This window comes from Schistocerca americana, chromosome 1 (assembly GCF_021461395.2).
Source record: "Schistocerca americana isolate TAMUIC-IGC-003095 chromosome 1, iqSchAmer2.1, whole genome shotgun sequence".
Lineage (NCBI taxonomy): Eukaryota > Metazoa > Arthropoda > Insecta > Orthoptera > Acrididae > Schistocerca > Schistocerca americana.
Window position 1 is genome coordinate 847,298,093 of NC_060119.1, and position 25,450 is coordinate 847,323,542.

The 25,450-nt window shown below is 38.1% G+C and overlaps 1 protein-coding gene across 2 annotated transcripts in view; it reads left to right on the forward strand.

Moving 5' to 3' along the window:
• Positions 1–25,224, forward strand: part of LOC124613323 (sin3 histone deacetylase corepressor complex component SDS3) — a 119,461-nt gene extending 94,237 nt beyond the window's left edge. The window contains exons 6-9 of one of the 2 annotated variants that reach the window (XR_006979634.1): positions 1,493–1,595; positions 2,624–2,702; positions 20,293–20,377; positions 24,800–25,224. Coding sequence is in view for 1 of the 2 variants with exons in the window: in XM_047142023.1 (XP_046997979.1) it covers positions 1,493–1,595; positions 20,293–20,377; positions 24,800–24,895 (284 nt within the window). In the remaining variant the exon portion in view is untranslated. The remainder of the gene's footprint in view (positions 1–1,492; positions 1,596–2,623; positions 2,703–20,292; positions 20,378–24,799) is intronic. The other variant, XM_047142023.1, reaches the window with a different exon arrangement.
• Positions 25,225–25,450: the final 226 nt, after the last annotated feature.

A 25,450-nucleotide genomic window follows, 5' to 3' on the forward strand; every position in this document is an offset into this window, starting at 1 on the left:
AAATTAGTCTTTCCTGGAGAAATGCCTGGCTCCCTACAACTTCTAAGATTAAATCATCCATGTGTGTGGTTTCAGTCAAATGCACACATCGTGTCTTCTCCATATTGTGCAAGACAGTCTTTCAGATGACTAGTAAAGGATCTTATGATATTATGGTTATGTGTTAGGCTGCACTACCCTATTTTCTCAAACCTGTCTTTCCAACAACCAGTATCTCTTATGCAGCTGTTCATTGTTGTATTTACTTTGTGCCACACCCTCTAAATAATGAGACTTTCCTAATAAGTAACAAAATCCATCAGTTAGTTGACATACGACTGGAGGATTATTACTGTAGAGAATTTCATGTAGCAAACTGAATTCTCAGAACATATAGCTTACAAGGTGCATGTTATAGGGTGCATAACGTTTGACTTGTTTTCATTAACAGTTCACTGGGCATTGTTACCACAGTCCAAATTTTGACTGATATGGTGTCAGTTCTGCTTCATGAATCTGTTATCTACAGTAAGCCATATGAACTTCTTCTGACTATTCCATTTTCCTCAGATCTTTTTTTAACAAGGATTCCTTCATCATGTTCTAGAATGCCTCCCCCCCCTCCGCCCTGCGCACACACACATGGGCCTGCTGCACTATATCTTAGCTAACAGATACCTTGTGGTCGTTTGTGCAGTCAACTGTTAGTATCATCTCTGTTGTCAAATGAGTTGTAAGTTGTTGAACATTTTCTATTTATTGTGTATGCTAGTTTGCAAAATGTGGCAGAATACAATTCTCCATTTGTCCATTTGATTATAGCTACATTTCAGAGTCGATTCTATTTTATCTTTCTCAGGTGCACATGTTTCTTTGGAGAGATTTAATGAAATTGACTCTCCATTTTCTTTTGTTTATGTAACTGTTTGAAATATGGGCTTTGATATCTATCATTGATAAATTCTGGGAGTGATCAAATATCTGTCACTTTAGAACAGCCAAAGTGAGGAGATACTTTCATCGTCTGATCATTAAATGTCTTACATTAAAGGTATATTCTGTTTTTATTAATACGTGCTGTTGCACACATCAACCAGTACAGTGTGTAAATTTTTTTTTATAATGAGTTTAGAACTAATTATTTGTGCCTTCCTTTCTTCACCAATTTCCAGAGATTGCTTTAATGTGACAGGCATACTTGTGTTTCATCCTTAATGAGTTTTTCCTTTAATCAGTTTTATATGGTAATTACACATCTGGAATTAGAAAACTTTTTTCGATTTTCTAGTAACCCATTTCTTGTTCCCTACTAATGGTCCTTGTTTTATTATTGATTTATTTAGTCCATATATATTTGACTGTTCTGTTAAATAATGTTGTGTATTTGTTGTTACGTTCCACAAGGTTTACCATTCCGTTTATTCCATATGTTAGTGCTTGGAATTGCAAATAGGGAGATTGTGTTTTTTGACATAACTATTAATGCATATTCATGGATGGTATTTGTTTCCAGCTCTTGTATCCAACACTGGTTTGCCTGTTACCCCAGCTGTCCCAGAAAATTCACTACCAGAGACAAGAATTGAAGATGGTAAATTGCTCTATGAGAGGAGATGGTAAGAGATCTTTTGTCAGTATTCTTGTTTTGAAATTAGCAAAAATGTTTAAAGCATTGGTTGAAATTTAAAAAGTTATTTGTTTATAGTATTACGAAAAGAGTGGACTAAGACCACCCCATTAGTTACTTGTGTAGGTATCTGTTTTGAGGTATGACCAAAAGCAGCAGTTCTTATGTGTAGATCTTAGAGAGTACTTGTGAAGCAGCACTGGAGTCTGTTGAAATATGGCTTAAATGTGTTATCTTCAGAAATATGGAAGGAATTTCTCAAATACACATTGCAATTAAGTTGAATTGGAGATACAAACAGAAAATAGTAAATGTATGTATCTGTGCAGTACTTGTAGTGTATTAAGAGGTTTAGTGGTCAGTTTTAATTTTTTTATGTGTTTGTGTATACTAACATTAATTGGTGGTATGATTTGCTGCAGTATCTTAGTACACTATTTGCTGTCATTATAGATCAACACTTCTTTAGGATTTATTGTGAAATTTATGGCAGTATATTTCTAGACCAAAAATTCTAACCTTCTTTCAACTTTATTCCCTTTGATGTGAAGTTAATGGGTAATACCACAGAGAATGGAATGGCCAAACATTAATCTAGTGTTACATTAAAGTGACTTTTACTTCATTGTGACACAAACGACCAGAACATACTAAATCCCTCATTTTAAACTATTATACACTATTAAACTTAACAAAAGTCGACGTCATTTCAAATTTGGAAATAGGGAACTGTATATTTGTGCAATATAGTTCAGCTTTAAAAAAATGAGTGGGAGTATGAAAGGTAGATGATACAGGCAAGATTAGGAACTGGAATTCAAAAGAGCAGGCTAGTAATTTTAGAGATTTTCAGACAGTTACCTGTATCTAAGTATTTCACCTCCACATCACAAACATCTGCTTATAGCCAACCCTTGCTACTGTTAACTCATTATTAGCAATGGAACTTCTTTGTGTTTACATTCCATTTTGTATGAAGTTAGTGATCACAGGTAGCTCTGCCTCTGGTGATTTCAGTGGTCCCAGTGGCTGGGCTGGAGTTACTAGTGATAGATGGATGCATTGGACAAGATATGCATCTGGAACGGCTGTACAGGTAAGATCCCAGGGGCAGAACACTGCTTAAGTGAATTATAATACTGCACAGTCATGATGGTACAAGAAATAAGCATTGTTTCAGACCAGGTACTGCAATGCCAATTGTAAATTTTTACTTTGTCATGCAGTTTTAGATCCCAACTGAGCCTTTAGAATTTGAGAGACCAGTTAATATAAACAATTCGTATTAGCACCTTGCTGGCTTCTTGACAAGAGTCATGGTGAAAGTTTTTGTGTATTTTCTTATTGTAACCATCACAGCAACCATGACATAATTTTGGGGAATGGAGAACCTGTAGGAAAAACAGTTTCATGCTTGACTGTAGAGATCTCATTTGGTCCAAAATAAACAAACCATATTGGCAGTTAGTATGTTAGTTGCACTGTGTGCCAATATCTTTTTGATTTCTAGAATTTCGTGTGTTCACTGTGCTCAAAAGAAATAAGATTTGTTGTTTAGATTCAGGTGATGCCAAAGAGAAGCTCTGCATTTTTGTACCTTTCTTTTCAAGGGAGTGAAATAATGCGGACATCACATAATGTTATGTAACATAGTTGACAGTCTTTCACTTTAAAAAAAAGTTCTTATTCTTACATTTTTGTTAGTGTTACTTAATATGGAGTGTGATGTGATTGTCTTCGAAACACTAAGTTAGAAGAAGTCACCTATTTATACATATAAGGGTAAATGAAATACATAATGACACTAGCCCTGTAGTGAAAAGAAGATACACCATCAAAGTCTACTTGAGAACAAATGTCAAGCAAGGAATACTTTTTATATTATAAAATGCTGTCAGGAGTTGGTGGTAACAGTAATTTGCTTCCAAGCCAAGAGCATCAGTCTACCAGTTCGGTTTCTGCAATTCCTTTTCATCATACCAAGTTCGTGCTGCATCTGTGTCGACTGTTTTCGTATTCAAACACACATACCCCACTCACTATGCAAATTTAGGGTGAATTACCAACATAACCGTAGGGTAGATTTAGTATTGTTTAGGCCTTCATGGTCACTTCTTTTCGTTTTGCCTGTTTGCTTCTGTTTGTTTCTTCAGCTGACATTCAATAAATGGCTGGCATTATCAAAGGTTCATCCTCCATTGCTGGTGGCCGATTAAAGTCGAGCTCGTGGGCAGATATGTACCTATTGTGCAAACATCAGAGGAATTTTTCAAGGTCATTACCGCTGTGATTATCCCCTTAATATATGTAACTGCAGTTTGCTGCAGCACGGAAATCCAGTAACCTTGAGGCTTTTTTTCTTGTTGAAGCTGTAGTCATGTTTGCGAATTTGTAAGGCTTGCGTGGATGAACTGGCCTGGTAGCTCTTCCCCACAGGGGTGTACCACAGAAGTAATGACCTATAAAGGCCCTGAGATGTTTACATGACAGGGACATCAATTTCTGACTGCGATCTAGACTCCAGTCAGCCACCAGCAATGGAGGGTGAACGTCTGACAATGCTCGCAACGTGTGCTGGTGAAATGTCAGGAAAAGCGTTAAACTAACTTCAACTTAAGTATGTGAGACAGAAGTTGACAGGCAATATGTTACTGTAGGTTACCAGATGACAACTCTTTAAATACATTCATCTTACCTGTGTGTTTTGAAAGTAATTCTTTACAGTTGCTAATACTTCCTCAAATTTTTGAAGAAATTTTTATACATGGTACAAAAATTTTTTACACACAGTATAAAATTTTTTTAAAAATTAGGAAAAAAAGTTTAGGTCAATTGCCTAAGTAACATGTCTTAGGTTCAATCTCCTATTTTGGATGTGACTGACTGAAATTGACATAGTATACACAAGTTACGATTGCGCCACTCGTTTTTAAAATCAAACCTGTGGTGTGGATGTTACCTAGACTATTAGCTTCACTTGCTTCAGGGTTGATTTTACACCAGAGCACTTACTAAAGAACTGACCCTTTAGATGATTGTAATAATGGTAGACAGGTTAGTGAAGTAATATACAAATAAACTACGCTGTTAAACATCTTGAGATTAATAGTGCTGTCAAAACAAAATGATTATCACTTAAACTCAATAAATGTATCTTTGCCATATGCAAATGGTGGCCTTACACAATTGTGAATTCAAGTGAAAACAAAGTACTTTGCTTACTTTGTGAGATAAGGTCCATAGGACCTCGTGATGTCCAATTACCCGTACAGTTCAGCTTGCTGTCTGGATAGCATTCTCACTTTTCTCATCAAATTTTGCTTTGAAGTTACTTCTTTCACTGCTTCTTTAATTGCACCTGCAGTTACCTTCAAGTTTTGGTATAGCAGAATATTTCCATCCTCTTCATTCTCCAGTACTTCAAAATGGTTGGTCAATTTGATCTTGAAAGTGCCTTATATTACCATTGCTTAAACGTTCCTGATCACATTCAGTAATATATATATCTGTGTGTGTGTGTGTGTGTGTGTGTGTGTGTGTGTGTGTGTCGCCCCCCACCTCCCTCCCTCCTCACTTCCTGGGTCCAAAAATTCTGTTGATCACTACCCTGGCTGGGAAGTCTGATCGGCATCCACTTACTTATTCCTGTCTATATCACTATAAATTTAGTTCACTGACATCCTACCAGAGAGAACCAAGTTCCCACAATATATTTTCTTCCTGATGAAGTCAGTACTGCTTAGGAACAATTACATTGTGTACATTGTGCTTTCCAGTGGGTTCGTTGAAGGATTCTTCTTTCCCTGCTTTCACATTAAGATCTCCCGAGGTGGTTTTGTTGTTCTCGCTTGGCAAATTGTTAGACTGTCCCTATCTTCTTGTAGAATAAATCATTTTTGATACCATCACTCTCTTCAATTGGGGCATAACAGTTTATATATGTGGCAAACTGTTTCCTGGAAATTACTGCTACATGTGAGACTCTGGGATTGATTGATTTTAAAATCTAAAGGACTGGTACACTAGGATTCACCACAAAACCAGTATCTAGTAAGGGATTTGCTTCCAAGGTTCAATAGAACATGATATAGTTCTCCATTTCTACAGACACAGTTCCTGTCCACCTTGGCTCTTGCAGAGCCAGCAAGTGTATTCCATATTTATCAGCTTCCTTTACAATGCAATTTGCTTCTCCAGGCTGGTTTTGCTGCTCCAGGCTAGTATAGCTAAGTATACTTCATTTCGTACTCCATGTTCTCACTTGGTCATTTTGCAGAGATCAGCCCTATCCAAGATCCTAGTGTGTCATTTATACAGATAATTATTTTTTGAGGCAGGTTGGTAGCCTGTCGCCAACCCTCAGTGTGGAGGATGCAAATTTGCCAGTCAGGGTTGCAAAGCTCCTTAATAGTTATTTCTTGACTATTGGACTCCACTATTGGAGCTTCACAGAAACTGCAGTTCATAACAAAATAAATCTGATCGTGTGCCTAATACAACAAGCGTGTCTCGTGTTTTTCAGGTGTTGAAGTATCTTGATTAAATGGTGAAAATATCACCTTGGAGTAATAACAGTACACATCATATTACTTACATATATGACCTGTTTGGCAAATAAAATGCTCTCCAACAATGCCTAAATCTAACTTGTGTTAACAGTTAAGCTCATTTTGCACTTACAAACCAAACCAGTTCTGCATTACATTTCCACTTTAATTCAACAAGCAATCACTAATCATGGAAGCTATCTTTTTAAAAATGAAAATGTACTGATAGCAAATATGTTCCGCCTTGGAAGTTCCTGATTAACAAACAAAACATTGTTTCAACCACAGTTTTCATAAGTAACTCTGTGCCCCTTTCCATGATTGAACAGATTTGCTGAAATACTTGTACCCTACAAATCAACGCAATGTTTGCAACTTCCTAGCAAATTCTTCCGACAATTCATCCACTACATGACAGCGTGCAACCATTCTGTATGTAACCACAAGAATGACACTCTGCACGTGGTCAATAGCATTTGGGCATTGCTGATGTGTTTTTTTTTTTAATTCCAGATGAGCAAGTAGTACCATATTACTGTGTGATAACAACAAAGATTCACTGATTCTGCTCTTTGGTTTTGTGTTAGGGTCTTCTGTCCCTTAGTCTTCAGGCCACTCTCTGCCCCCAAGACAGCAAGGGTAGCATTTATACTGGTGCTTACTTGTTTTGAGATAGGATCAGCATTGAGCATGTCATCATTGTCAGTTCGAAGACTGGTTTGATTCAGTTCTCCACATTACTCAATCATGTGCATGCTTCTTCATCCTGAATAATTGCTGCAACCTACCTCCTTAACAACCTGTCTACTGTATTCATCTCTTGGTCTCCCTCTACAAATTTTATTACCTACACTCCACATTAATGCTAAATTAACCTTGTACTCACCTAATCTAATGTCCTGTTCAACCTGCCACTGGACTTCACTAACATCGCAATATCTAACTTTAACCTATCCATTCCCCATGTAAATTTCCTAGCCTACCTGCCTGATTAAGGGCTCTAGCATTCTACACTCTGGCCCATAGATTGCCAGATACCTCTTTCCTGATGATATACCCCTGGGCAGTCATTGCATTGGATATCTGAATGGGGGACTGTTTCGCGTCCAGAATATTTTACTCAAGAGGATGTCACCATCATTTAACCACACAGAAGAGCTGGATTCCCACAAGAAAAATAATGGCTGTAGTTTTCCCTAGCTTTCAGCTGTTCACAGTATTGGTACAGCAAAGCATTGTTGGTTGATATTACAAAGCCAGATCAGGGAATCATTCAGACTGTTGCCACTTGTTTTAAAAAAATTAACAATGCCCAAATGCTGTTGGCCATAAGCAGAGTTAGTGTGCAGAGAGTCATTCTTGGGGTTATGTGCAGACTGATTGTGCGCAGCTGTGTTGGGAATGAATTGTCTGCTCCACTTCAGGAACCAGATGTTCATGTGGCATCTCGGCAGGTATCCCTCTGTTGTGGTTGCAACTATCTGTATAACTGAAGCATGTAAGCCATCCCACCATGGAAGGTCCATAGTTTGGGGGGCAGGGGTTGTGTAGCATTGGACATATTGATGGTAGGCAATGAAAACCTCGTGATACCAGTAACTCCATTATCTGAGAGTGATTTGAAAGGGCATGGATTTCTCTAACCTGTGAATAACTAGGCTTCTGCTATAGAGCTACACATGAAGCAACATTGTGTGTATCACTTCACATAGTTTTTAAGAAACTGTTTTTGCTTCTCCCGTAAAATTTAACAAAATGGAGTTAAAAGGTTTTCTTTGCCTACCATTGATATGTGGTGTTCACTGATTGTAGTTCTGCCAGAGGCTAACCTGCCACACTTCTGGATCCTGATAAAGTGAGAACTTACTCATTCTTTGGGGCCTGCATGAACTATTGCTGAATTGTGACAAAGGATGGTAGATTCTTGAGACTATCTATTCCAGGTTTCCATTCAACACCTTTATGATTGTTTAGGTGTGCGAATACACGTGTTTTGCCACCAGAGGGGTACATTGTGTACTGATGTGAGTGTTTGGGCACTCTTTACTGTGAGGTGTGAGTTTTATTTGGTTTGAATTTATTATCTACTCATACAATGGTGAATTACTTGTCACCGCACTTGGCAATACAATGACTTCCCCCTTATTTCCAGCATTGTATTTGGGTTTTGTCTTACTTATAGCTAAAACCCATATTTGAGGGCCATCCGCTATCTGCTACCTTCGACTCGTCCAATAGCATAGGATCACCCCTGACAAATGAAAATGAAGACAAATAATTATTAATGTAGTGCAGCAGAACAGAGGAGCGCGTGTGTGTGTGTGTGTGTGTGTGTGTGTGTGTGTGTGCAGAGTTTGTTTAACTGCCCATTAGTCACAAAATTCAATAGCAAACTCTCAGTCTGAAAGCCTAGTTTCTCACTATTAATTGTAACATAAAACTAAAGTTCATTACCCTAAATAATCACCATGGGGAGGGGGAGGGGGGGAAGGGCAAATTCACCATGTGTGTGTCTCCATATTAACACTTTGTTGTCTGCATATCTAGTGCAGATTTATTCGTTTGGCACCAGCAGCACTAATTCGGTTACTTCGCTTGTCACTGGCCATTCTTGACATTATCGAGCAATTATAAATTGTGAAGTTTTACTAATCTCATCGTCAGTTCTTATAAGTTCTCAACCCTGTCCCCCTACTTTCATGAAATTTTGAAAATAAACGTACGTAAATAAATACAGTGTTTGTGTGTTTCATATAGTTCTTTATTTGTATTGTCTTTGATACTTAAGTTTGGAACATACTTGGCAGTTTCTTCATTTTTGTTTATTCATTTCGGTAATAAGTATTAGTTGGTGTTGCTTAATGTGACCAGAAAGCATGTCAACTGGATCATGATGAGATGTACACGATGCAGTGGCAAACTCCAAGTTTTGCTCAGAAGCGGATAAATGATCTTCTGTTCATGAATCGGACACTTCCAATAAAAAATCGTGAAATTTGAGACTCGTGTGTTCTGTATTGAAATATTGACTTGTATGGAATGCATTAAATAATGCGCAGTTAAACAGGTACATGCAAACCTATTTTGACCATTTTATGATTTCTCTGTATATAGGGTAATAACTCAAATATTTGTCTACCCAATCCACTCCTTTCATGTATTTGTAGTAGTCTAACACACTTTCCTTTGAGTGTCAGTCAAAGTGGCATTATGTATTGTAGAGGTCATTCGTATCGTTTTAGTTTTCGAAGCTCTCCATACCTGTGTGAGTACTTCACCTTTCCTTTGATAACAAGCTTCAAACCCATTGACTTTTGCGCGCTTTCATTTTTTGTTAAAATAATTATCCTTGTAGAGGTGATGCCACTTTCCATAAGGCGTCATTAGTTCCATCACTGTTTTTCCTAAAGACTGTCCAGCACTGGAATATGTCTTGAATGAGGAAATGTATCCCATACTCGAATCACACAGCATCCAAATGAGTGTGCCATATTTCATAATTTTCGACGGATTGTAAACTTTAAAATTTAACCATCCACGCCATGGTATTATTCCTTCATCAGTTGAGATGTTTTGCTTAGATTAAAAGTTTCTTCAAACTTTTTGGAAAAATAATCAATTTACGAATTGCACTTTGAAAAGCCGGTCAGCATTATCTGATTTATTGTTGTTTCCAGAAAAATGTACAAATTATGATATTTGTCTGAATCAGTTGCAGGACATTGTTTTGCGAAATATCGGTGTGTCTATCAATGGATTCGTTGACCAATAATCATTGATCCTTGCTTTTTTTACAATTCCCATAAGAATAGGAAGCCCCCAACCATTTTCTAAGTTTTGGTCCTGTATCATTGAAAAATTTGGCTTTTTTTAAAATACAGTTTCCTTCTATTGCAATTTTGACTGTAGTACTTGTTGGTTTCATTAATAATGTATTCAAATAGATCATTCCCAATACATAATTATACAATACCCTTGACGCTCTGTGTATTTTTGGGACATATGTTTGGATCCGGAGATCCTTCAAATTTATTATTGATCCTCGGTAAATCAGTCTGACCTCTGTGCGTCATCTTCTTCGCCTGATTCATCCAAATCAGTTGGCAACCATAGTGTTCGCTGAATTCTTCTTGGGCGTATTTCACTATCTTCCGATGATTCTGCTTCACTTTCATTTTTTTGAGATCCAATGTCTTCTTTCCAATCGGCCAAGTTGTCTGGAACATCAGACGAAATGTCCACGCATTCATCGTAAATAACTGTATCGCCTCTCTTGTCTGCCATGATGAAAGGGCACAAGTACTTATAAAAACAAAACACCAACAGAATGCAAAAGATACTAAAGTGCTGTCACCGGTCACTGCATGACACTATGCTCATGACACCACTGTGGTGTTGCTGGCCAGTGATTGATACTGTGCATAAGACACCACTGTGGTGTTACCGGCCGTTGACCGCTATTTCGTGCACTACACCACTGTGGTGTCGCCAGATGGCATAGTGTTAATTATACGAAGTAGTAAATGTTTTCAGCTGCCTCAGATGCCACAAAGTAAAGTTTGCATGGCCACTCATATTCAAGTCCAGCAAGAAGTTTAAGTACTAACCTGCACTCACCAAAATCATTAAAAGTCCAAAGATCTGCACTCGAACTAAGATAATCACTTTAGCTAGTGTGGCTGCTTCGACATCCAGACTGTCACATACTGTGGCCAATACAGCTTTCACGATGAAAGATTACCCATCAAAGACAAATAACCAAGTTGGTGCTACTGTTCACCCTTAAATACTTTGTTTGAGAAAGGTTGTAAAATGTGGGGCATGAGAGGCAGCTCACCCACAGCCTAAATTGAAAGGCAGTTCAAAATAGATTGATAAGTGAATATATGTGTGAGTCAACAGTGATATTCTACCTTATTGAAAAACAGGGAATATTAACAGAACTTCCATTTAGGAAAGTTATGGGATGAATTGATGAGTTGGCAAGAAACTTCTCATATCTGCAGTTCAGCGGAACTAATACTGGGTGGGAAGCTCCTATTGGCCCATGTGGTGAAGTAGGAACTCAAGTATGTAGAGTTATGCTACATATCATGCTGAGCAACTAGGCACTGGATGTCCTTAAGTACAATTGTTTGTGTTCATTTGGGTACGTGTTCAGTTTAATGATAGTATTACTCTATAGAAAAAACTATACCAAACAGCACGTTTTCACTGTAAACACCGTGAGTGGTTTCACATGTAGCTCTGTCTTTAGTGTCATAGGATTTATTCTTGGATTGGGCTGGAGTAAGTGACAGTAGTTGGGTACAATGGATATGTATTATGATGGGAATAATTTCAGGGGGTAGGAACTGGACAGTAGGGATAATTGTCTGTGATGAGGTGGAGGGTGTTGGTAGGCAATGGTAGGTTATGTTGGAAGGGTATAAGGGAGTCGTAGTCTGTTTCAGGGCTTCACTTAGTAAGGCATAGCCTTTGTGGAGTAATGTGTTCAGGCATTTGTTCTGCGTGGTGGCAATAGAGGTGCCTAGACTTTTTTGTGGGTAGCAGCTGCTTGTTGGAGGATCAAAGAAAACTGCCTGGAAGATTTGTTTTGCTGGAGAAGAAATGCCGGGAGAGGTGATGGGTTTAGATTTTGAGGGATTTGGTGTTGGGGCAGGAAGTTCAGAATGGACTCATGGGCTGCATTGAAGGGATTCATACATGTTGAAGAGGTGGCTCAAAGTGAAAATGTTGTCACTTATTGATTGCTCTGATTTGGTCTGAGAGTTGCAAGTAATCCTCAATCGGAAGATAAACATTCAGCAAGGTGATAGTGGATTTGGAGAATGATGAAGTTAGATTGAGTTTGTAAAAGGTGTACGTATGCCATGAGTCCAGATCACAGAGATTCAAGCCTAGGGCATATCTTGTGGAAATTGAGACACACCTCTTTCATGTGGCTGTTTGAAAGGTGACACAGGGTAGTGTCAACTGGTTCTGATTGCCATCCTCCTCTGTTTGTAGGTCTATGCCTTGAAGGTATAAAGTAGTTGTGGGTAAGGGTTATGTGGGCTAGTGTGACTCTGGTATTTGGGAGACTTTCAGGTTGTGGCTGTAGAAAATCATTAATCGTAGAGAGTATTTCACCGCAACGGTTTCTTTTAACTGTCGATTTTCTCGACAACGGCTGAGAAGTGCATCTTGGTGCTTTGCCACATTACACCTCTGGCCATGAGCTTTTATTATGCGCAGTATGAATCAAATCTGAATTTCACAATTGGCGGCCTCCCCTTGTCAGCCTAGGCTTAGAGTGATTTCTCACCGCTTTCTCCTTTTCTTCCTTCTTCCTCCCCCGATCTTCCCCAATCAATCCCTTTCCTCCCACTAGATGGAACACAGTGTTTCGAAAGATAGGAGCAGTATTTTCTTTTGTGCTTTTAGTAGCAGCGGCATTAGGAGTAGCATCTCCTGAAGGTAAGTATGGACAGTTATTTTGTCTCTGCACAATATAATTTTGATTTTGTTAAAGAATATTGTGGAAATAATTGAAATTACTTGCACATTATTGAGAAACTCTGGCTTATCATTAGTATGAGTCAACCATTTGCTCAACATGGGGTGACAATCATTGTGAGAGTTGTTAGGTTCAGAGTGATTTGTGGGCCCCTTCTTTCTTGCACAAAATGTGAAACTAAAAATTAGTTTGATGTAATACAAAGTCGCTTAGCAATCTCTTTCATGCTGATTCTGTTCAGTTCTCCCTTTGGTAAGGCCAGGCATCTGATCGGGGGGATTTGAATGACCTGTAACCAGCATATATTGAAACTTCCTGGCAGATTAAAACTGTGTGCCCGACCGAGACTCGAACTCGGGACCTTTGCCTTTCGCGGGCAAGTGCTCTACCAACTGAGCTACCGAAGCACGACTCACGCCCGGTACTCACAGCTTTACTTCTGCCAGTACCTCGTCTCCTACCTTCCAAACTTTACAGAAGCTCTCCTGCGAAACCTGCAGAACTAGCACTCCTGAAAGAAAGGATATTGCGGAGACATGGCTTAGCCACAGCCTGGGGGATGTTTCCAGAATGAGATTTTCACTCTGCAGCGGAGGGTGCGCTGATATGAAACTTCCTGGCAGATTAAAACTGTGTGCCCGACCGAGACTCGAACTCGGGACCTTTGCCTTTCGCGGGCAAGTGCTCTACCAACTGGGCTACCGAAGCACGACTCACGCCCGGTACTCACAGCTTTACTTCTGCCAGTACCTCGTCTCCTACCTTCCAAACTTTACAGAAGCTCTCCGCAATATCCTTTCTTTCAGGAGTGCTAGTTCTGCAGGTTTCGCAGGAGAGCTTCTGTAAAGCAGATGTTCCGTTTTGTGTAGGCTAAAGGTAGTATTCAGAGATCTTGCACCTAGGTGACTGACAAAAATTTGATTAATTAAATTTATTGGGGTCTTCAGTGATTTGAATTTATAGTTTACAGACACATTTAGAGATATAGCAGCTTATTTTATTTCAAAAGATACACAGCGAATAACAGTTTACATCGTATATGTTAATTTTGACAAATTAGTTATTTGTGAAAGATAATGTTCCTTAAGTACTTGCCACTTTTTCTGGCACACCCATCAACTCTCTGTGTGAAGTTTGTCATCACTCTCTCCAACATATTAAAGGGTATAGCACAAATTTCTCGCTCAGAGGTATCCTTTAATTGAAGCGCTGTATGTTGCTTACTGATGTACACTTTTTTCTTGAGGAAGCCCCAGACGAAAGTCACATGGAGTAAGGTCTGAAGATATGGCTGGCCAGTCAACATCTCCTCTGTTGGGTATCATTTTCTCTATAAACAACTTCCGTACCTCAGATATACAAGCACTGGAAGTGTGAGCTGTTGTGCCATCTTGCTGAAACGAAGCATTTTGATCATTTATGCCACAGTGGCGAAGTTCCGAGATGAGAAATTCACACAATTTGGTCAGATAACACTCTTGAGTTCATGGTGACAGCTCTCTCATTTTCTTCAAAGAAATAAGGCCCTGCGACACCAAATTTCCCTAAACCAGCCCATCCTATAACGCTGTCACAATGCAGTAGGTGCTGGAGCAGTTGCTGAGGTTTGTTTGGAGACAAGTAATGACAGCTCTGTTTATTAGCATTGCCATTTAGGTAAACATGAGCCTCATTTGACTTTAAACCTACAATTTTGGGTTCTTTCTCCAACATCTCCTCCATTACTTCAGCAATACACCTCAATGTCATGAAATCTTGAGGCATCAACACCTAAACAATCACAGTTTCTGTAGCGGCTAAAATTTAGATGGTGTAAATTGTGTTGAACACATGTATTTGATAATCCAAAAGACTGTGTGTGTGATACTGCAGATCGTTTTGGATGCTGTTGAATTGCAGGATGGAAGTTCCTGACCCATAGCAACATGGTATTATGGATTGGAATTGCGCCATTACGTGGGACATTGAATTGGAGACGGAACTTCCTCTGAGTGGTGTCACAGATTCCGCACTTATAAAGAACATCTCTCTGTTGTAACTAAACTGGTGCTGTAGGGGAAAACAATGAACCCAAGCACACCCCTCCAGTACGTTGACTCACCCGATACTACTTGAGCCAACAGCATCAGTTAACATGGACTCACCTTGTATATTGGTTTAACTTCTTTTTAATTGAGTCTGAAATCTGAAATGCAACTCCCTTCAAAAACTTGCAACTACTTACTATGTCACGTGCCTTTGTAATGTACAGCACACTGTGCAGTCACAGTTCCTGAAATTATCATTTATCTCGTAATACATTCTCGATTTTTTCAGTGTGATTTGTTATGCAAGGGCAGACATAATGCTTGTGGAGAGTTGCAGAAACTGTTCGTAAGTTAGAGCTGATTATTCGAGTCACAGTTGTGATTTAACATATACAGTTACAGGCTTTGGCTGTTACTGACAACCAGTACGTTTGCTTACTTACAATGCAACAGTAACTTTGGTGTCACAGGGCATTATTTCATTGAAGAAAATGAGGTAACTGTCACCATGAACATTGGGTATTATCTGACCATACTGCGTGAATATCTCATCCTGCAATTTTGTCGCTGTGGCATAAATGGTCAAAATGCTGTCCCATCATTAAAATGATGTGGATAGACATCCAGAAAGGTTTCTATGTGTCCTAGATCCCCCCCCCCCCCTTTTCTCCCCAGCCTGTCTTTGAATGATGAGGCAGTCATTTCCAGTGACAGAAGTGCACAAGTTACTTTGTAACTAAGTGAGAAGATTTGAAAACAGCTGATAACACCCAAAACCAGTAATCTGTATTAAATCACAACTGTGGTTCAAATAAATGATCAGCTATAGTGTGGTTAATGTGTTCAGTCCAGAGACTGGTTTAAAAATGACTTTTTCTACAGTTTTCATTTGTATTTATCAATTTCATTTTTATTTATCAGAAAACTGTTTTTTTCTGTCTACCAATTGTTTTTTTTTTTTTTTTTTTTTTCTTTTTTTTTTTTTTTTATACCGCAGTTAAAATTAACATCGACATAACCATTTCATGGGCACTTTTTTCTAAGCTGGTTACAGGTGTCAGTTGGTGGTTCAATGACTTGCTATGAATCACTTGTCACACCATGGCAACACAAAAATGTTAAGGCAACAATTTTTTGAAAATTAGTGTAAGAAGATTGCTTTCCATGGACCCTGAGATGATAGTATACAATTTTTTTTAATAAAAATTGACACTGCAAAACAAAATAAAAATACAAGATTGCTAGATTACCTTTTATTTACAAAATATTAGTGAAAATTTAATTCCCAGATGTTATGGAACAGTGTGAAACACGGATATACACACAATGCAACATTGGAATTGGAGCATATTATTTTGTCCTTTCTTCTTATTTTCTTGTACTGCCCATACAACAATGCCTATACTTCAGTTTTCTTCGGCTGATTTTCACCCACATTTGAAAGTATGAGTTCATCAGAAACACCAATGCTGTCTGCTTTTTTTGAAATGAATACAGGAGGACACCCACGTTGTTTCCATGGTGAGAACCCTGACAGTAATTCTCTTTGCTAACTGTAAACAGAGTGTTAGCTGCTCTCCATTTCATGTGACTGCTGTGTACAGTATAAATGCATTTACAACAGCAGAATCAACTAGAAAACAAAAAAATTGTGCACCACCATTTTAGAGATCCCTGTCTCAACCTCACACGGTTCTCACTTCTGATCGAAGAGATTCACACTGCCCTTTACACCGTTGTACAGACTCACAGCACTTGGATGAGCTATTTTACACATGGAACCATCCCTTTCTTTTCTGGAAACAAATGTTCCATCCTTGGGAGATGTTCATGTAGAAAGAACTGTTTGTTTTTTTGTCTTGCCACTTTATTGCAACGACTGAATCTTTGATCTGTGCCTTGAACTCACCTCGTGAACGTTTGTCATTTTTTCATCGTTTCCGGAAGAACTTTGCTGTTGACGTAGACACTACCTGCAGAATATACTCAATTATCCAAAAGTGTTTTCATTAGGTTGCACGCAATGAAATAATTGTAAAATGCAGCAACACATTTACTATTTTTCGAAGTTGGACACAATGCAAGTATAACCATTTCACCAAGAGGAACTTTGGCATTATTATCTTACCCTGTTTCACAATAGATATGGAACTTCTTAGCATCAGCCAGGCATCAGACCTTGTACCCTCTTTTTATAGTCTTCTTGGGCATATATTGTTTTATGCTCAGTCTTCCTTTGGTAGGTATCATAGTGTCATCGGTGGATAATCTGCCAGAATGAGTATATGCTTCTAAGAAATTACTATTTAGGACATCAGTTTGTGGCCTCACTTTATAATTTATCGTATCCAGGAGTACCCTTCCCCACAGCCTTTGAATTATTGTTGAGATGAAGATTTTGTAAAACTGTTTTGAACCTTTGTAGAGCGATCACTTTTGGTACTGATTCAACATGCAAAGTGGATCTGGACTCCAGTAATTTGATAAGTTGACCTGTTTGTAGCTGCCCATAATGATGAGCAACCCAATAAATGCTTTTATTTCAGATTTTGCTGTGTCCACCCAGTTCTTTGTTGTTACAGGTGTTTGAGTTCATTTGAAGATTTTGTTGCTCTGGGGATGCATATAAGTTCGTTTTTGAACGATATTCTGAATGATACTTTCACTGAAGATATCAAGAAAATACTCATATGGACTATTCGTTTTAGATCATGCTTTATTTGGCAGTGTTTCATCCCAGTCATTTCAGGACTCTGACCACTATCACTCAGAGTGGAACTTTTGTCAACTCTGTGGAAGAACCTGCATCTACTGAATCCACTTCATGGACTGAAACATTGTCTACTACTGAGGGGACCCATTGTTGAAAAGTAATGGGAGACACTGGTTGGATGTTTAGTATATCATTTTCCTCATCTGTTGAAACATCATCTGATTCAATCTTGGAAACTGACTCGTCCTCAGGAAGTGAGAAGATATACTCCACCCATCTTCCTGTCTGGTGAAGTAATTCTGTGGTGAAATACCTCATATAAGTAAATGTGGCTAATAACACCTCAATAAACGGGCTTATTGTCTACACTAAAAGTGTGAAACAGTGCTAGATGTGTGTCCAACTTGGACTGTGGGGGCAAAAATTCCCACATGTTTAAGACATATTTTTGATGTGTTGACATAAAGAAAATTACATAAAATATCAAATAAGTACCGTGCGGTTACTTCCAAATGCCACTGTTTGCAGATAAACAAAACCACAAAATAACAGCAAAACGTCTTTCTGCCACCAAACAGAGAACAAGAGACAAATAATACTCAGTCAGTTGCTGACAGTGCGAATGCTGGCAGTGGCAGGAATTTTCATGTGTTTCTCATTCTAATCTACAGATGGTGGCACCAGCAAGACGTGGAATCTTTAGTCCGTTGGACCATGGAAGACAATAGTGTGTGTGGGAAGGTATTTTCCCATTGACCATGAAATGGTTAACTCAATTTAACAACTGGGATGGAAAGACTTCTGAGATGCGATACTAAAAACTTTACTTAATAAGGGAGAATTCTTCATGTAAACTTGTCAAGAAAGAACTTCCATTTAGGGCAGTGATAGCTTTTGTTATCAGTGCTGTGTTAAATTTTTCAGTGTTATTACATTAAGTAAACAGTTCTGTGCAGTAAACAATAACGGAGGCCATAAATTAAACATGAACAATAGAGCCATAATCTAAAGTTTAGTGAGTCATCCATCTTTATTTCTTGTCTGTAATGCACTGAAATATTCATGGTAGGTGGCAATTGCATTCAGGCAGTCGACATATTTTTCTTGATGCTGATGTCATACAAATAAGACTGGATAGTGAAGACAGTTGCAGAATTCCTTTTGCATTTTCATTTGAAGCTAGTTAAACTGTATGCCACCATTAAATGTGAACTCGTAGAACATTATGTATTATTTGGAAAGATCAAAACAGAACCACTAAATGTGAGATAATTTTGTCTCTATTTGTTTTGTACTGTCCTGTGTGTAATATTAGTGAACTTTTTAGTTGACTTCAAAATAAGTCTTATTATCAACAATGAAACTTCTTCTTTTACATTTACAGTTATATTGCATCACACATAGCACAAACGTAAAGTTTATTCATATGTGCTTGTTCATTACCCTTAAGAATTTACCATTAAGGAAATAGCAATGACTGTAAATAAGAAACAGTAACATATCTGTAAATGGCCCAGCAGACAAGCTTCATCTACACGAAACATGTTACGTGCCATTTCTGTTGTGCTTAGAGTTGGAGACCTAATCAGGTACACACATTAGAAATCTTAGTCGATAAAATTTTTCTGGGTTTATTACTGCATTGTCAGTATGTAAAACTAATGACATTTGGGTCACTGTTGCAAGTGACCTCCTTCAGGGTGTGTTATTGACTGTGACAGTGGCCGTGGAAGCCTACATTTATATAATTAGATATCTTGTTTCTGCCTGTTATGTAAGATAATATGTAATTGTTAAGGCAACCAATTCCTGAAGCCTATATCTGCTGGATGCAAAATTGGTGGTTTCCGAACTACATGAACATACTCAATTGTAACTGTTACACTTAAGTTGGAGTGCTTGACAGTTATGCCTCTAACTTTTCTAAGCTCATATGGTTTTACTGGATCGACAGGGTGAACATTAATAAAACCAACAAACTGCAGAGTCTGATTGCTGACAAAAAATGGAGAAAAAAGGTCATATGAACATGTGTCCGGAAATGCATTGTTGCCACAGTAGATGGCACTGATGAATGACAGTTTCTCTGTCCATGTGTCGTGTGTTCGTTTTCTGTTGCAGAATGGTCCAGTATTCCTGTTGGGAACAAGCCGAGAATGTGTTTGTGTATGGCCAAGCAAATAGAAATGGTAGAGGGCAGCACAACTATATCAAAACAAGTACCCACGCAGACACCAAATGTGTCACACAACATTTCAAGTCCTTTTTGGGTGTTTTGTGTGATCATGGATGCTTTGAGACAAACGTGCAGGGAGGCGACAGACTGTGCGTTCACCAGATTTGGAGGACCAGGCTCTGTCACGGTATTGATGGGAACCCTAGGACAATCTACAGATAAGTGACCTGTTAACATGGTGTAAACCAAAGTATGATTATGTGTATCCTCCATGACAACTATTACTATCCTTATCATCTGCAACACACAAAAAACACACGTTAGATGGTCAGAGCAACTGTCATTTGTCAGCACCACTTATCGTGGCAATGACGCATTTCTGGACATGTTCATAGAACCCTTTTTCCTCAATTTCCAGTTAGGAATCAGTTCCTGCTGTTTGTTGGTTTTATCAATGTTCGTCCTGTATATTTTAACAGAATGGATGAACTAAAATTGTTCTGCCATAATGATGATCTCGTTAGCAGCGTCCATGTTCAGTACAAGAAGGTAGTTGTCCATCCCATTATCTAATTGATAACACCGCTCCTACTTGGAGGGTTACAGACTAGGGTTTTAAATGGCAACGACAGCAGAGTTAATGAAATATATTGTGTATGGTTGGAACTTCAGTGAAGTTTACTTTAAGTTGATGTTTTTCAAGAAGCTGTTGTATTTCTTCCAGGTATCATCGAGGACAGCCTGTTTACGTTGAGGGAAAGGACATCTCTCGCTTTTCAGCAGTAATTTCTGCCATTGGATTGGATGTGGTAATTTTTCCCCTTAATTTGACTCTTCTTTTCATGTACTTTGATGTGTAATATATTATTTTAGTGGTACAGACAACTCTTGATAAATTGAAGTGCAAGGATGAGTAATTGAGATTTTGATGTAATCAAAATTTGACTGATGAAAGTAGAATCAAGGAAAAGTTTGTCAGTCTACCCTTAAAAAAGTGCTGTTAGCTTCAGAAACCTTTGTATTCTTTACAAAGGGAAGTAAAAAGTAAGAATTATAATTCAAATAAAAGGAAGGTGATATTTTTACCAATTCTGCTATTTATTAATTAATTTATTTAAACATATCAGACAAAAGGCACATAGATTTCTGAAAATATGCAAGAAAACATCATTTTGCAAAGAAATTGATGACTTTTTTCAAGCTTCAGTGACCTCCACTGTGCTTTTGAAGGGAATTTTATATTGTGATCAAAGCCAGAAATAAATAGTTGTCTGTTTTTGTTCGAAGGCTGTAAATGTGCAGTATTTCCTATGACAACTTTCCCTCTTTTTGAGTCACAGATAGAATCAGTTCAGATTTTCCTTTTCATTTTTGTGCTTTGTCATTGTCGTTGTTCTTGTCACTCAGAATAGCCAAAATTTCAACATCAGACGACCATGAACTCCCACATTATTGTCATTGTCAAAACGTATGAAATTGTGAAATTTCATATTTTCTCTTAAGTCAGGAAGCATGTCCTAGGTCTTTCGAAATTTCTGTGCTCTCCTGTTGTTCCAGTTAATTCTGGTGCTCCCTGATGAATCCACATTTCTTGAAGCAGTTCCGAATCATTATCAGAGTAACATTCTTCCATGTTTTATAAGCCAGGGTCATCAATCTCAAAATTTTTATGATGGACCTCTGACCATCCTCAGTGCTATCTGACACAGTCATTGCTCCTTATTTGCAGTAAAAAATTTTAGAATTCTGATCAAGCAGATGTAATTGTGGAATGGTGTTACTGGGGAAAACGTGAAGTTACATATCATCTAGAAGTGATGTGTTATCAACAACTCCACAATCATTGAGAAGCACAGGTTTTTGCTTCTGTTTTTGTAATATCTGTTTAGGCTTAAAAGCCATTTGTTAAACAATTCTGTTGTCACGTTTTTTTACAGCGGTGTTGAAACACAAGAAATAATCTGCTGTCTTTGAAACGTTCAAGAATGGCAGCTTTTTCTATAAAAAATGTTTTAATTTCTGGGAACTTCTCTTGTTCACTGCAAGCAACAGTGTTACTCACTGTTCACTGTGTTTCCCGCCCCATGACATTTCTGATCTTTAAAAGCTCAGACTTCCACCACAAATCTCCTTAAGTGTGATTGATCCCTCCCTCCCGCCTACCCCTGAATCCTTTAATGCCCAGCTTGATAGTGAAAAATTTAAGCATATTCACTGACAGGTATGTTTCGTCCTCTATTGTATAAGCCATAACAGTAATGAATCTTGGAGATTTGAGATCTGACCTTGTTGAGACCACGTCCTCCCTGTGACAAGTTTTCAGCCGGCCAACTTTCCTGCTTCAGGATAATAAACAGTATGGATCACAGAATCTTAAAAGTTTTGCAGGAGTCACACGTGTATTTAGTAATGTACATTACGCATTGTTGAGTAAACAAAGGAGTACCATAAAGAGTTCTAAGATGAAACATTTCATGAAACAGTTTGAGTTGCTGAGTATTCCTTTAGTTACTACACAGAATACACATGACAGTGAAAATATGAACATGTACAAAAGAGAGGTTTATCATGAACAGATAAGACATACTAATGCTATCTGATATCTGCATTTATACTCCACAAGTCATCTAATGGTACGTGGTAGAGGGTACTTCAAATAAGACATCGCTTTTCCGCTTTTGCTGCTCCCCATTCAGTACTTAATGGTATTTATGGCTTAAGTGAAAGACTGGTTAGGGACAAATTGAAATACACACCAATACTACAATGTGTGGAAGCAGTTTCCATGTAAAATTAGGATATTAAGATGAAGGGGAATGCAGAAGCAACAGGAATTACACTCTGATCAGCCTGAAGATTGGTCGAAACTGTGAGGGTAAAGACAAGCTGGCTAACATTTCAGGGGTTTTTTGAAACACCTGTACCTATAGGAGCACAGTTGGCATTCAGCTAAGATTAAGCAGCATTATCACTGTTAGTTAAGGTATTAAGATGATTCTGGGTTTGTTTTTTATACTTGAAGTGCTCCTGTGGCATTGTGCGGTGGAAAAGACACCCTTTTGATGAGTTTGTCAGTACAAGTAGTCGCTTAGAGTCTGCATCACTGTGGGCACGCTATGAAGCTCCTCCCTGGCGAAATTCCATGGTTTTTATCAACACTGATCTATGAATGTAGAATGGAGAAAAGAAAATAATCTGACAACAGAATTCGTCTGACGAGATGTTCTTGTGAAACAATTAAATTGTAATCTGAGTTGTAAATTGAGTTTGATATATGGTCTCGCCAGTAAACAAGATTGTGTCCAGAGTACATAGCCTTTTCTTCTTCATGGTAAAAACAGCTTCATGGGAAGAACAGTTGGAAGAAGCGGAGGTTCTGTCTGGTACAAGGTGAAAGAACACTTAAAGACAGATAAAACCCTCACAAAGCACTTTAAACATGTTACTAGGTGTGATCCTGTAGGAGCCAGGGCTGCTTTTCTGTGACCTGTGAACAGATTCTCAATCAGCAAAGGTGAAAAAGAAAGGATGGAGGATAATGTCTACAGAACCAAATTCTGTATGTTACTTGGACCATGATTTAACATAGTCCAAATGTTGTACATACAGAAATTATAACCATACATAGACCCTGCCTAAACACCACTACCTCCTTGTGGGAGAAATATAGAATGAAATAAAAGAAAGAGGTGAAAAATTATTGTTTTTAATATTGGATTATTTGTTGAAGTATTCCGTTAGCTTTCAACTGTAGTAATAAGATATGTAACAGTCAGAAGCATTGTGTCACTTCAGATGTGAAACTAAAATATTTTAGAAACTTGTAGAGATATCAAAACGAGGTTTTTGATGTGCTAGTACACAAAATGGTAGAACTGCTGAGTGATAGGAAACTGTTCCCCATGTTGCTGTATAGTCAAATTAGATCTCTGACATAAAGAATTTGACACCAGGTCTCAGAATCAGCAAAATACACATTAGATTTGGAATCTGGCAGAACTTCAACAATTCATTAAGAACCAGAAATATTGGACACTTGGGGGTGTCAGCTATTTTGTGTTGACACGTATCCCCTGGCTTCCACAATTGTGCTGTACAAAATGCATTGTACCTAGGGTGAGATACAGATTGGGAGGAGGGAAAAGCAAAAATTACTGGACTGTTTAAGTCATCCCAACTAACAGACATGATCTTTCTCTATCCTGATGTACAAAATACAAAAGTAGATAAAATAAAGAATGAATGTATCTGACAACAGCTGGCATTGAAAAGAGGCCTGCTGGAGATCCATAAAGTAAATAGATAGCATTGCAGTGTCTCCTCACTTGATGCCTTTAATATACTTTGATCAAAATATTCTTGGTAAAAGTCAGTTAGATCCCATGATGACTTTGAAAAGCTGATCTGGTGTAAGCTGTGTGAACAAGAAATGTGGATGGGCACAGCATTATGAAGTCTCTCATACAGTAATACACACAGCTTGTTGGGATGAAGAATGATTCTTCAACAGTTGATAGGTTTTGAAAGAGGAGAATAGTGTTATGATGATTTATTGTTGCACTTTGCTTTGGAACTGTTCATAAATATCGATTGGGTTTATGCTGAATATTGAAGCTACGACTGTGTGCCTAGTGGAAGTTCCACAGTGTTGCGTGATAAGCTGTGTGGCTAAGCTGATGGAGCAGCACGATGTAAGGAGTCTTTCCCTTCATTCTTAATGTATTTTCATCTCTCTATTCATACAGTTTCACAGCAGATCACAGCATGTCCTCTTCGAAAGGGCGTAGGAATTTTGTCAAAAATTAAGAGTTCATTGTAAAATCTGTAGTACATTTTTAACATGCGGGCATTGAACATATAGTGGAATACTTACCCCATCACATGCTGCCACTTACTGAAAACCTTATTCTGATATCAGGATTTCAAGGAAACTTCGTAGCCAAGTTTTGGTGACTCATATCATTTACTGGAAAATGAAACGGGGGGGCAATTTCTACGTCACATTGTTTGTCAGGCTATCGGCTGGATGGTGATAATTATTATATGCAAATAAATAGTTCGACATTTTTAACCAAATAACAAAATATGCACAATCAGTTCTACTCCACTGTAGTTAAAATTTGGTTTGTGTTCTATTTTATTGTTGCTTTCTTGTAAATAAGTCTTCCACATGTAGTTTATATTGACGTTCCTGCAGATACTCTATGGAAATGAAATGTTTGTATTCACAGGTCTGGGTGAAAAAAGTCTCTGATGGAAACAAGGTTCGCATTTTTCTGTCGCAGTTGACACGTGGGAAGATCTCAATAAAAAGAAGAGCATCATAAGTGTCATAAACGTGTCGATTTCCTTCAAAATCTTTGGATTTCTCTGAAATAATTACTTTTGATGTGCAGACCATAGCATTCCCTCATTGCATATCTCTGGCCATTCAGTTTTATTAAATCTGCATGATATTCTATGCAGAATATGTAAGTAGCATTTATTCTAAACCAGGAGGTGGTATCATCTCAAATGTTGGAAACGTCAGTTTAAAATGTGATAGAGTGCTTCATAGACCTTGCTTGTTTTACAAGTGTCTGTGTACAGCACCTAATTTTTATAATATTTGTATTACAAATACTGTAAATAAACGCTATTTTGTCTCTTTTACTTATCAGTGCTTTTGTTGTTGTTTAGAAGTATACACCCTTCTAGTGTTTCGAAGTTATTGACAAAGCCTTGCGGGAAGCTACATGCAGTTGTTCTGAAATTGTCTGTGCATGCTACCAGTTGAGTTACTAAAATTAAAATAAGTGTAATGTATGCTGAAATTTTTTCAACAAAGGAAACGAAATACTGAATTGACGTTCGAGGTTTTGTATGTTCTGTATGTCCCTGGA